This window comes from Nansenia antarctica (genome assembly GCF_963989245.1).
Source record: "Nansenia antarctica genome assembly, chromosome: 8".
Lineage (NCBI taxonomy): Eukaryota > Metazoa > Chordata > Actinopteri > Argentiniformes > Microstomatidae > Nansenia > Nansenia antarctica.
In genome coordinates, this window is record NC_137678.1 from 1231514 (window position 1) to 1245758 (window position 14245).

Here is a 14245-nt window from a genome sequence, read left to right on the forward strand (position 1 = left end):
GAAGGTGAGTCAAAATGATCAAAAAGGCTGGCGCTGGCTGGCAACTTTTTCAGAAAACTCTGGCGGTGAAAGAGTTAAGTTATATGTTGTGAAACATTCGCAAAGAAATTATAATGTACATATAGACAGTTAAATATGAGTTTATTGATAGTTATCAGATATAAACTGTTATAAATCAATGAGAAAAGTTTGTGATCATCACTTCGATGCTTGAGTTACTAATCAGGGTTATAGCAAGCTTATTGGTTTCCACAGCAGCCAAGTCATGTGACTTACAAACCAGTTAGATCACTATGTCAGTTGATGTCCAAATCCTTCTAAATGATCATCTTGAGACTCATCTCAAGGTATAGTGTTTACCTTTTACGCATACCACATCAATCAATTGTGCATTGAACATGTAGCGAGAGATGAAGATTTACCTTCGATTCTGTAAGAGAGTGGACTGATGGGGGAGAGGGCCATCACTTTGTATTGTGCCACGTAGCTGGGAACATCCACGGTGTTGTTGCCCCCGGAGACGGTCCCCTCCCAGCTGTAGAAGTTGCTGTTGACTTTTGAATATACTTCACCAAGGCCGATGAGAGGAAGCATGAAGTCAAAGGAGCGCGGGATGGTGAAAGTTGGGATTTGGAAGTCGCTGGCAGGAATGCGTAAACCTATTTCGGGCAAACTGATGAGAGGAACGGACAGGGTCGTGGGGATGTTCAGATCCTTGGAGGACTTTCCTCCCAGAAGCACAGGAAGCGATATGGCCAATTTGTTCTTATTGAATTGGTACCTGAAGAAACTGTCACTGTTGAAGGAAGAAGAAAAGGCGAGACATGAATTCTTCACTATCTATCTATCCATCTACCTACCTATCTATCTACCTACCTACCTACCTACCTACCTATCTATCTATCTATCTATCTATCTATCTATCTATCTATCTATCTATCTATCTACCTACCTACCTACCTATCTATCTATCTATCTATGTACCTATCTATCTATCTATCTATCTATCTATCTATGTACCTATCTATCTATCTATCTATCTATCTGTCTTCTGAAGAGTTTGCTCTGATTACCTATGATATAGGTAAGAACAAGAGTGCTTAATTTATGAATGGATTAATTATTAATTGGAAAATCAGCTGACACTGCATGAACAGCCATGATACTTAAACTCCTGTTCATTGCTGTGCACAGCCATAGACCTGGGTAACACAGCCATAGACCTGGGTAACACAGCCATAGACCTGGGTAACACAGTCATAGACCTGGGTAACACAGCCACAGACCTGGGTAACACAGCCTGGGTAACACAGCCATAGACCTGGGTAACACAGTCATAGACCTGGGTAACACAGTCATAGACCTGGGTAACACAGCCATAGACCTGGGTAACACAGCCATAGACCTGGGTAACACAGCCATAGACCTGGGTAACACAGCCATAGACCTGGGTAACACAGTCATAGACCTGGGTAACACAGTCATAGACCTGGGTAACACAGCCATAGACCTGGGTAACACAGTCATAGACCTGGGTAACACAGTCATAGACCTGGGTAACACAGTCATAGACCTGGGTAACACAGCCATAGACCTGGTAACACAGTCATAGACCTGGGTAACACAGCCATAGACCTGGGTAACACAGCCATAGACCTGGGTAACACAGTCATAGACCTGGGTAACACAGCCTGGGTAACACAGCCACAGACCTGGGTAACACAGCCTGGGTAACACAGCCACAGACCTGGGTAACACAGCCACAGACCTGGGTAACACAGTCATAGACCTGGGTAACACAGCCATAGACCTGGGTAACACAGTCATAGACCTGGGTAACACAGCCTGGGTAACACAGCCATAGACCTGGGTAACACAGTCACAGACCTGGGTAACACAGCCACAGACCTGGGTAACACAGCCTGGGTAACACAGCCATAGACCTGGGTAACACAGTCATAGACCTGGGTAACACAGTCATAGACCTGGGTAACACAGCCTGGGTAACACAGCCTGGGTAACACAGCCATAGACCTGGGTAACACAGTCATAGACCTGGGTAACACAGCCTGGGTAACACAGCCATAGACCTGGGTAACACAGCCATAGTCCTGGGTAACACAGCCATAGACCTGGGTAACACAGTCATAGACCTGGGTAACACAGCCTGGGTAACACAGCCATAGACCTGGGTAACACAGTCATAGACCTGGGTAACACAGCCATAGACCTGGGTAACACAGTCATAGACCTGGGTAACACAGCCATAGACCTGGGTAACACAGCCATAGACCTGGGTAACACAGTCATAGACCTGGGTAACACAGTCATAGACCTGGGTAACACAGCCATAGACCTGGGTAACACAGTCATAGACCTGGGTAACACAGTCATAGACCTGGGTAACACAGTCATAGACCTGGGTAACACAGCCATAGACCTGGTAACACAGTCATAGACCTGGGTAACACAGCCATAGACCTGGGTAACACAGCCATAGACCTGGGTAACACAGTCATAGACCTGGGTAACACAGCCTGGGTAACACAGCCACAGACCTGGGTAACACAGCCTGGGTAACACAGCCACAGACCTGGGTAACACAGTCATAGACCTGGGTAACACAGCCATAGACCTGGGTAACACAGTCATAGACCTGGGTAACACAGCCTGGGTAACACAGCCATAGACCTGGGTAACACAGTCACAGACCTGGGTAACACAGCCACAGACCTGGGTAACACAGCCTGGGTAACACAGCCATAGACCTGGGTAACACAGTCATAGACCTGGGTAACACAGTCATAGACCTGGGTAACACAGCCTGGGTAACACAGCCTGGGTAACACAGCCATAGACCTGGGTAACACAGTCATAGACCTGGGTAACACAGCCTGGGTAACACAGCCATAGACCTGGGTAACACAGCCATAGTCCTGGGTAACACAGCCATAGACCTGGGTAACACAGTCATAGACCTGGGTAACACAGCCTGGGTAACACAGCCATAGACCTGGGTAACACAGTCATAGACCTGGGTAACACAGCCATAGACCTGGGTAACACAGTCATAGACCTGGGTAACACAGCCATAGACCTGGGTAACACAGCCATAGACCTGGGTAACACAGTCATAGACCTGGGTAACACAGTCATAGACCTGGGTAACACAGCCATAGACCTGGGTAACACAGTCATAGACCTGGGTAACACAGTCATAGACCTGGGTAACACAGTCATAGACCTGGGTAACACAGCCATAGACCTGGTAACACAGTCATAGACCTGGGTAACACAGCCATAGACCTGGGTAACACAGCCATAGACCTGGGTAACACAGTCATAGACCTGGGTAACACAGCCTGGGTAACACAGCCACAGACCTGGGTAACACAGCCTGGGTAACACAGCCACAGACCTGGGTAACACAGCCACAGACCTGGGTAACACAGTCATAGACCTGGGTAACACAGCCATAGACCTGGGTAACACAGTCATAGACCTGGGTAACACAGCCTGGGTAACACAGCCATAGACCTGGGTAACACAGTCACAGACCTGGGTAACACAGCCACAGACCTGGGTAACACAGCCTGGGTAACACAGCCATAGACCTGGGTAACACAGTCATAGACCTGGGTAACACAGTCATAGACCTGGGTAACACAGCCTGGGTAACACAGCCTGGGTAACACAGCCATAGACCTGGGTAACACAGTCATAGACCTGGGTAACACAGCCTGGGTAACACAGCCATAGACCTGGGTAACACAGCCATAGTCCTGGGTAACACAGCCATAGACCTGGGTAACACAGTCATAGACCTGGGTAACACAGCCTGGGTAACACAGCCATAGACCTGGGTAACACAGTCATAGACCTGGGTAACACAGCCATAGACCTGGGTAACACAGTCATAGACCTGGGTAACACAGCCTGGGTAACACAGCCATAGACCTGGGTAACACAGTCATAGACCTGGGTAACACAGCCTGGGTAACACAGCCATAGACCTGGGTAAGGGAGAATTAGGGCTGTCGACATTTCATATTGACAAATTGAAATAGATTATGCATTGCTAAATAATAGGGTGGAGTTATATATCATACTGAGATTACATTCAGAGGATGTGACCAGGCATGTTATGTGCAATTATAATTCAAACCAAAATGTAACCATAGTGGACTATTTGGTTTCTGGGATATCATAATGGTGGGCCTCTACATTGAAGTTAATTCCATCTAATGAAATGCAATTGGCGTCAATCATATTAAAGAAATACTATTGAATACCGTTTTCCGGAGACTTACGATTGCAGGAACAGTTTCTCTGGGATGGTGGGCAGCGTGAGTTCAGGGACGCTCCTCTTGGTTCGGATGATCTCAACATACGGGTTCCCTGCTGCCACCTTGTCCAGCCAGATGTTCACGGCCTGGGAACAGATGTTATATCTGGTTTACTGCCTAGTAACAGATATTATATCTGGGTTAGAGTCACGGCAACACCCATATCAGCTAGATATATGAAATGACAAAGGGAGCTGTGAAAAACACTGCTTATGAGTGAAAGTGTCATTATATGAAACGTGTCCTTATGAAAAAATGACATTTAGGAAAAAAGATGATTGCATTATTAAATTAAATATGGTATCATTATTATAAAAAGGATTTCACAATAACTGTTATAAAAGAGTATTCTGTAACAAATGAATAATGCTTGTATCTCCATAGTAGAGGGCTGTCCTAGAAATATTGTTTTTAACTTTATTATTTATTTTGATTACAAGGGGATCAGGTATTCCATCAATGTCACGAAAGGAACATTTAACACTACAACAGCCGTGCCTATTTTACCTAGTAGAGCCGCCTTGGGGGTTTTCAAAAAACAGAAAAATGACTTTGCCCCCTCCTTGATCATTCCACCAGATCGCGTCACATATCCCCTCATGTCATCCCTTGTCTTTCGTCGGTTTGTCATTAGTTTGTTAGTTGTGTGTACCTTGAGTTCCGTACAATTTTGTTTTGGAAATAAACCACCTTTTTGCATCCTTCGCCTGCCTAAGTCTGCATAGTGTGTACTACTTCTCTACACTAACCATAACAATAGTTTCAAAATAGAAGCAAAGTTTCATGTAATCACGTAATTTCAATGTAATTTGACCTTGACCTTGACCTAAATGCATTTTTTTTAATTCTGGCGATCTCAAAAGTATCACCAAATGAATGGGCATCCCTAACTTAGTTGGAAAGGACACCTAAAGTGTTTTTCTACTCTGTTTGGTTCTAAAATTAAGCGTGTTTGAACATTAGACACGGTGGCCTGGCGGCCATCTTGAATTTGACCTCTCCCGGGCCTCTGGGGTCAAATCTGACTTCCCTCCACATCTGAAAATAAACCTTATGGTATGTACTAACTATGGTAGAAATGTCATGCTTTCTTCAAAAAGTGCACGATTATTGTGCTAAGCCGCTGTACTATTACAGCCGGAGTGTGGTGGTGAGTGTGTTTTAGTTGTTTCCTGTTTCTCTCCCCAGATTATCGCCCTTCCCCCTTCCTATCGCCATGGTGATGGCATAAGTGAGCACACCTGTACTCACTCGCTCATCAAGTACTGGACGATAAGGGAACTAACTCTGCAACGTACACAGTGTGTGTGTTGGTTGATAGCCAGCTAAGACTGCTGTTGTAGTGTGTACCGGTGACTGTTAATATTGCGTTTAGCCTCACCTTACTTTAATTTACTTGCTACATTGTTAATAAATCTATCGCTTTCTCCCCTTTTTTTGAAAGTAGTTTTCAGTTAGCGTTTGCAAGTTTCTCTGAAACCTGTTCTTTTTTTGTTAATAGATTCTTATTTATATTCTCCCGTCCGCCTCGGCCTCTTTGTTACTGGCCTCATCCCCCAGGTCACTTGGGGACGTAACAACGACTCTTACCTCAATGCCTTTGGTAACAATGTGCCGCAGTTTCATATCCGTCTTTGCCACCTTCTGTTCCAGTACGTCGTCAATGACCTCCTGAAGCCGCCTCCGGTAATGTTCTGCATCTGGGATGAGTTTTTCGATGTCTGAGTTCAAGTCAGACTTAATCTCCACCTCAAACTTGTTGTCATCTGCAAAAAACAAAAGTATAGAAGTATAGAAATAGAAATCAAGCCCAGTCGAAAATCATTGGTTTTGTCACCCAACACTGAGGGAGAGCCTGGGAGTTACCATAGTTACCATATTTCATGCTGAGTTTCTGCAGGGAGGAGGTCTCAGGCAGGTTGAGGCCCGTCTCCAGGTGGAGGACCAGACCCTCCGCCTTCTTCAGGGTGGCCGTAGCAGAGGCGTCTGCGTTCAGGGAGGGGACGGTCATCTGGATCTGCAGCAGACCGTCTGTCATCTGGTCAAGTCTGAATAAACAAACATTCAGATTGGTTTTACCATTTATTTTGGTTGTTGTTGTTGTTGCTGTTGGCCTGGCAGAGCATCACCATGGTTACAGTGCAGGCCTGGCAGAGCATCACCATGGTTACAGTCCAGGCCTGGCAGAGCATCACCATGGTTACAGTACAGGCCTGGCAGAGCATCACCATGGTTACAGTACAGGCCTGGCAGAGCATCACCATGGTTACAGTACAGGCCTGGCAGAGCATCACCAGAGAACACGCCCAGCGTCTGGTGGGGTCATTGGGTCACAGACTTCAGGCAGTTACTGCTGGAGGATTGTCGACCAAATACTAAAAATGAGTGCTTTAACACTACAAGTGCCTATTTTACCTACTAGTAGAGCCGCCTTGGGGGTCAAATAGACCCCCTTTTTAGAATGTAAATCTGCTATTTACACACAGAGATCACTAGAGGGCGCTTCTTTTTTTAGCCTGCCTCCTACACAGAAAAACTGCAAAACAGCTTTATACTATCTTATCCTGAAGTGATTTTGAAAATGTAAGGATACTGGGTGGTAGAACGCACATATCTAGGAAAAGTCATGAAAGGAGGGTCCTGAAATTTGATTGAGTGCAAAGATAGACTTTTTTTTTTTACTCACAGCTCTTCTAGCGTTATATGAACATGATATGATATTTCCAATACATTTAGAGCCTTGAGCCTTTAGAGCAAAAAGCAAAAAACCTTATTAACCCTTTTTAAATGAAGATGAGAATCTCTACTTTGACCCCATAGTAATGTATGTATGTGTCTATGTGACCATAGTAATGTATGTATGGTCTATGTGACCATAGTAATGTATGTATGGTCTATGTGACCATAGTAATGTATGTATGGTCTATGTGACCATAGTAATGTATGTATGGTCTATGTGACCATAGTAATGGGTTGATTTAAAATCCAGACTGTTGGAGTACAGAGCTAAAAGGAGACAAAATGCTTCTTCTTTCAAATACTTATGGAGGGCGCTGTCGTTACTGTATAACCATCCTGTCGTTACTGTATAACCATCCTGTTGTTACTGTATAACCATCCTGTTACTGTATAACCATCCTGTTACTGTATAACCATCCTGTTACTGTATAACCATCCTGTTACTGTATAACCATCCTGTTGTTACTGTATAACCATCCTGTTGTTACTGTATAACCATCCTGTTGTTACTGTATAACCATCCTGTTGTTACTGTATAACCATCCTGTTACTGTATAACCATCCTGTTGTTACTGTATAACCATCCTGTTGTTACTGTATAACCATCCTGTTGTTACTGTATAACCATCCTGTTGTTACTGTATAACCATCCTGTTGTTACTGTATAACCATCCTGTTGTTACTGTATAACCATCCTGTTGTTACTGTATAACCATCCTGTTGTTACTGTATAACCATCCTGTCGTTACTGTATAACCATCCTGTTACTGTATAACCATCCTGTTACTGTATAACCATCCTGTCGTTACTGTATAACCATCCTGTTGTTACTGTATAACCATCCTGTTACTGTATAACCATCCTGTTACTGTATAACCATCCTGTCGTTACTGTATAACCATCCTGTTGTTACTGTATAACCATCCTGTCGTTACTGTATAACCATCCTGTCGTTACTGTATAACCATCCTGTTGTTACTGTATAACCATCCTGTTGTTACTGTATAACCATCCTGTTACTGTATAACCATCCTGTTGTTACTGTATAACCATCCTGTTGTTACTGTATAACCATCCTGTTGTTACTGTATAACCATCCTGTTGTTACTGTATAACCATCCTGTTGTTACTGTATAACCATCCTGTTGTTACTGTATAACCATCCTGTCGTTACTGTATAACCATCCTGTTACTGTATAACCATCCTGTTACTGTATAACCATCCTGTCGTTACTGTATAACCATCCTGTTACTGTATAACCATCCTGTCGTTACTGTATAACCATCCTGTTGTTACTGTATAACCATCCTGTTACTGTATAACCATCCTGTTACTGTATAACCATCCTGTCGTTACTGTATAACCATCCTGTCGTTACTGTATAACCATCCTGTTGTTACTGTATAACCATCCTGTTGTTACTGTATAACCATCCTGTTGTTACTGTATAACCATCCTGTTACTGTATAACCATCCTGTTGTTACTGTATAACCATCCTGTTACTGTATAACCATCCTGTTACTGTATAACCATCCTGTTGTTACTGTATAACCATCCTGTTACTGTATAACCATCCTGTCGTTACTGTATAACCATCCTGTTGTTACTGTATAACCATCCTGTTGTTACTGTATAACCATCCTGTTGTTACTGTATAACCATCCTGTTGTTACTGTATAACCATCCTGTTGTTACTGTATAACCATCCTGTTGTTACTGTATAACCATCCTGTTGTTACTGTATAACCATCCTGTCGTTACTGTATAACCATCCTGTTTACCTGGCCCGGCCGACCAGAGACAGCTGAGGGATGTTCCTGTTGGTGACGTCCAGGGTGAGGCCGCGCATCGTCTTCCCCTTGACCTTGGTGTCTGTGAGGGTCATTCTGAGCCCCGCCTCCAGGTCGTAGTCAGGCGCCTGCAGCTCCGTGGTGATGGTGTTCTTGTTCCAGTTGTACTTCAGTGTTGCGGTCGCCTCGGTGGGCGCGGCACCTGACAGAGAGGCATCAGAGACTGTAGACTCAACTGATATGGAGAGACCAGATACTATATGTATTTATTTATTTTTGTTTGGATATCGTTTAGCCCTATTGGGCTATTCTGCCAAGAGTCCATAGCCAAAAAACATTTAATACAAATAACAGAAACATAATTCAGTATACAGGTATAGAAAAAACATAAATTCAACAATTTCACACACCTTAATACACACAACACAACCTATGTGTAATAATGCATACATGCCATACCGCCTTACCATACCAGTATATCACAAAAATATAATATTAGTGGTCTTCAATACAGATTACCTAAATAACCCTCCTTTCATGACTTGTCCTAGATATGTGCGTTCTACCACCCCAGTATCCTTACATTTTCAAAATCACTTCAGGATAAGCTAGTATGAAGATATTTTGCCGTTTTTCTGTGTAGGAAGCAGGCTAATTTACAAGCGGCCAACTAGTGGTCGTTGTGTGTAAATAGCAGCTTGAGCATTGTAAAGAGGGGCAGCTCTTTTAGTAGGTGAAAAGGCACGGCAGTTGTAGTGTAAGACATGTAAGTCCAGGATTACCTTCCGCCCTCAGCGTCAGCTTCAGAATGTCCACTTTCTGGCGTCCCTTCGCGGCATCTCTGCTGAGGGCAGCAGTGTACTCTGACACCTCTCCTGTGGGCTGGACCTCCACCGCCAGTCTGAGGGAACAAGCGTAACTCTCATACAGACCCAGCAGGTGAGACATCAAACACCTTCCACCTTTGTGATACAAGAGTTGGTAAGCGGGCCAACAGAGAAGTCGTCTAATGAGTATGACATTATTATTATTATTATTATTAATATTGTTGTTATTATTATTGTTATTATTATTATTGTTGTTATTATTAAGTATTATTATTGTTATTACTATTATTATTATTACTATTATTATTAATATGATTATTATTATTATTATTATTATTATTAATGTTCCTATTACATAGTAGTAGATGTGTATTATCTGTATAGCACAGGGCTATGTAATAATATATATATGTGTGTCTCAGGAGGTAGAGCTTCCGTCTAATGAACGCAAGGTTGGCAAATTGGTGGTTCGAGCCCCGGCTGGCCACATGTCGAAGTGTCCTTGGGCAAGACACTGAACCCCAAAATTGCTCCCAGTGAGCGGGCCGGCGCCTTGCATGGCAGCTTGCTGCCATTGGTGTGTGAATGTGTGTGTGAATGGGTGAATGAGAGGCCGTTGTAAAGCTCTTTGGAATAAGGCGCTATATAAGTCAGTCTATATAAGTCAGTCTATATAAGTCAGTCTATATAAGTCAGTCTATATAAGTCATCTATATGAGTCAGTCTATATAAGTCAGTCTATATAAGTCAGTCTATATAAGTCATCTATATAAGTCATCTATATAAGTCAGTCTATATAAGTCAGTCTATATAAGTAATCTATATGAGTCAGTCTATATAAGTCATCTATATAAGTCAGTCTATAAGTCATCTATATAAGTCATCTATATAAGTCATCTATATGAGTCAGTCTATATAAGTCAGTCTATATAAGTCATCTATATAAGTCAGTCTATATAAGTCAGTCTATATAAGTCAGTCTATATAAGTCAGTCTATATAAGTCATCTATATAAGTCATCTATATAAGTCAGTCTATATAAGTCAGTCTATATAAGCCAGTCTATATAAGTCATCTATATAAGTCAGTGCTCTTGGTGGGCTGCTCTAAAAAAACAACAGGCTGAGCTAGAGCGAGTCCAGACACGTGCCTGCAGAATCATCAGAAGGAGAGCTGGTGAGATCTCACAACCCCTACCATCACTCCAGACAAGGAGGGAGGAGGCCGCAGTGAAGCTGGTCAGGAACATGCATGACGAGCAACACCCTCTGCATGACCTGCTGCCTCCAACACGAGGCAGCTGCACTGCCAGGACACTGAGGAACCAGCACAAGCTGGCTGAGCCGAGGGCCAAGACCAGCAGGCTGAGGAACTCAACCCTGCATACTGCAGTTAGACTGTACAATGACTATATCTAGACTCACACATAATACAGCATGGCTACCATGACTGCTACCTGCCCTTGCTTTGCCGCCTTGAAATATTTTTAAACTTTAAAATTGTTGTGTAATTGTTGTGCTGCTAATATTGTGTGTCATATCTATGTAAGTTCTGCAGTTTTTCAGTGGGGCCTTGGCTCCACTGCTAGCATGAATTAATAAAATCAAATCAAATCAAATCATCTATATAAGTCAGTCTATATAAGTCAGTCTATATAGTCGTCTATATAAGTCAGTCTATATAAGTCATCTGTATAAGTCAGTCTATATAAGTCAGTCTATATAAGTCAGTCTATATAAGTCAGTCTATATAAGTCATTTATATACGTCATCTATATAAGTCAGTCTATATAAGTCAGTCTATATAAGTCAGTCTATATAAGTCATCTATATAAGTCATCTATATAAGTCATCTATATAAGTCAGTCTATATAAGTCAGTCTATATAAGTCAGTCTATATAAGTCAGTCTATATAAGTCATCTATATAAGTCAGTCTATATAAGTCAGTCCATAGTGCAGCTCTCACCTGGTCTCCCCTGTCAGCGGGTAGTGCGGGGCGTCCTCTATGGAGCTGGCGTTGGAGTAGCGCAGGGTGGTGCAGTACTTGAGGCCGGTGAAGAGGGTCTGGCAGTCAGAGGAGTCTGTCCTGCCCTCCACCAGCGACGGGACGATCTTAGCTTGGGTGGACGACACGGAGAGCACCTTGTTGCTGTATTTCCGAGGTGCAGAAAAAAAGCCATTTGATATGAGTTACAGTATCATATGAAGTGATGCACTCGCTGTGTGTTTAGGGTGGGACAACTCAAAACTGTTTATTGAGAGTCTTTGAATCAGTTATGAATGTTATGTTACCAATGTATAATCCATATGTACATACGTAACCCTGTTATAACCCATAACCCCCTTTGTATTAGCACAAAATACTATCAATAAACTATGAGTTAAATGCCATATATACATATACATACATACATACAGTATTTGATCATGTTTGTAATGTTATGGGAACACTGAATGTCAATTTGAACCTGTAGGAGAAAACACCTGTATTACTCTACTAAACAATGACTGGCAATACAACCTTTCCTGTCTTTGTCTCCTAAGGTTCTATAACCTGGACTGTGCTCACGTTCTTGAATAAACCCAGACCAGACCTATTACACTGGTCCAGTGCTCCTGTGCTCATTCTGATTATATCGCTATATAGGGGTTGATTAATTCTACAACAAACCCATTTTTATGAAGTGGCAATGGCAGCAGTTCATCCATCCCACCTGACACTGAACAGCTGAGAGTTACCTGACACTGAAGGGCTGAGAGTTACCTGACAGTGAACAGCTGAGTGTTACCTGACAGTGAACAGCTGAGTGTTACCTGACACTGAAGGGCTGAGAGTTACCTGACAGTGAAGGGCTGAGAGTTACCTGACAGTGAAGGGCTGAGAGTTACCTGACAGTGAACAGCTGAGAGTTACCTGACAGTGAACAGCTGAGAGTTACCTGACAGTGAACAGCTGAGTGTTACCTGACAGTGAACAGCTGAGAGTTACCTGACACTGAAGGGCTGAGAGTTACCTGACAGTGAACAGCTGAGTGTTACCTGACACTGAAGGGCTGAGAGTTACCTGACAGTGAACAGCTGAGTGTTACCTGACACTGAAGGGCTGAGAGTTACCTGACAGTGAACAGCTGAGTGTTACCTGACACTGAACAGCTGAGTGTTACCTGACAGTGAAGAGCTGAGAGTTACCTGACAGTGAACAGCTGAGAGTTACCTGACACTGAAGAGCTGAGAGTTACCTGACAGTGAACAGCTGAGTGTTACCTGACAGTGAACAGCTGAGAGTTACCTGACAGTGAACAGCTGAGAGTTACCTGACAGTGAAGGGCTGAGTGTTACCTGACAGTGAACAGCTGAGTGTTACCTGACAGTGAACAGCTGAGAGTTACCTGACAGTGAACAGCTGAGTGTTACCTGACAGTGAACAGCTGAGTGTTACCTGACAGTGAACAGCTGAGTGTTACCTGACAGTGAACAGCTGAGTGTTACCTGACAATGAACAGCTGAGAGTTACCTGACAGTGAACAGCTGAGTGTTACCTGACAGTGAACAGCTGAGTGTTACCTGACAGTGAACAGCTGAGTGTTACCTGACAGTGAACAGCTGAGAGTTACCTGACAGTGAACAGCTGAGAGTTACCTGACAGTGAACAGCTGAGTGTTACCTGACAGTGAACAGCTGAGTGTTACCTGACAGTGAACAGCTGAGAGTTACCTGACACTGAACATCTGAGAGTTACCTGACAGTGAACAGCTGAGAGTTACCTGACAGTGAACAGCTGAGTGTTACCTGACAGTGAACAGCTGAGAGTTACCTGACAGTGAACAGCTGAGTGTTGGCCTTGGGCGCAGGCAGAGACAGCTTGATCTGGTTCCTGCTGATGGTGACTTTGGCCTCCAGGGAACTCTCATGGTACATGTTGGTGTGCATCTCTATGCCGGCCACCACAAATTCGGGAACATGGATGCCCATTTGTGTAATAAACTCCACACCAACAGAGGGCATGAAAGACAACTGCTGCAAGAAGTAAGAAAATTAGATAAGAATTGGAGGCGTTGTCCATTGAGCAATCAAGTTATGGCCTGATCTGATCTACCATTGAAGATGATGTTAGACCATTTAGTTGTTGATGCCATTTCATATGTCTGCTCACCAGGCCATTGTCTGCACATCCGCTGAATATTTAAACTATTAGTTCAACTGTTTTCGTTTACCAGGTACCTTCAATCATTTGTATAAAATTGGTTTAAAAAGATAGAAAGATAAAAGAGGTTTTCCTCTCCCCTAAAACACTTTGCTGTTATGGTTATTTTGTGTAGAAAACAAACAAAATAAATGAAATCTATCTTAAATTCACAACAACATTTGTACAAAGTCCAGGGGTGAATACTTACTGAAGGCTGTCAACAGTCTCATCTTTATTTACATAGCCTATGCACCTACATACTGGTGTTTTGAAACATAGTGATTTGTTTTGTCAATTTGTGCGGCTCACTAGACATATTATGCCACTAATAGACCTGTCGCTAAGCCACGCCCC

At 43.2% G+C, this 14245-nt stretch overlaps 1 protein-coding gene across 2 annotated transcripts in view; it reads right to left on the minus strand.

The window, feature by feature from the left end:
• Positions 1–14245, minus strand: part of apoba (apolipoprotein Ba) — a 45283-nt gene that overhangs the window by 12597 nt on the left and 18441 nt on the right. For both annotated transcript variants that reach the window (XM_080537559.1, XM_080537560.1), the window contains 8 exons: positions 13520–13722; positions 11672–11854; positions 9660–9778; positions 8869–9079; positions 6222–6394; positions 5937–6112; positions 4311–4432; positions 423–796 (listed from right to left, as the gene is read on the minus strand). In XM_080537559.1, the coding sequence (XP_080393685.1) occupies positions 423–796; positions 4311–4432; positions 5937–6112; positions 6222–6394; positions 8869–9079; positions 9660–9778; positions 11672–11854; positions 13520–13722 (1561 nt within the window). The remainder of the gene's footprint in view (positions 1–422; positions 797–4310; positions 4433–5936; positions 6113–6221; positions 6395–8868; positions 9080–9659; positions 9779–11671; positions 11855–13519; positions 13723–14245) is intronic.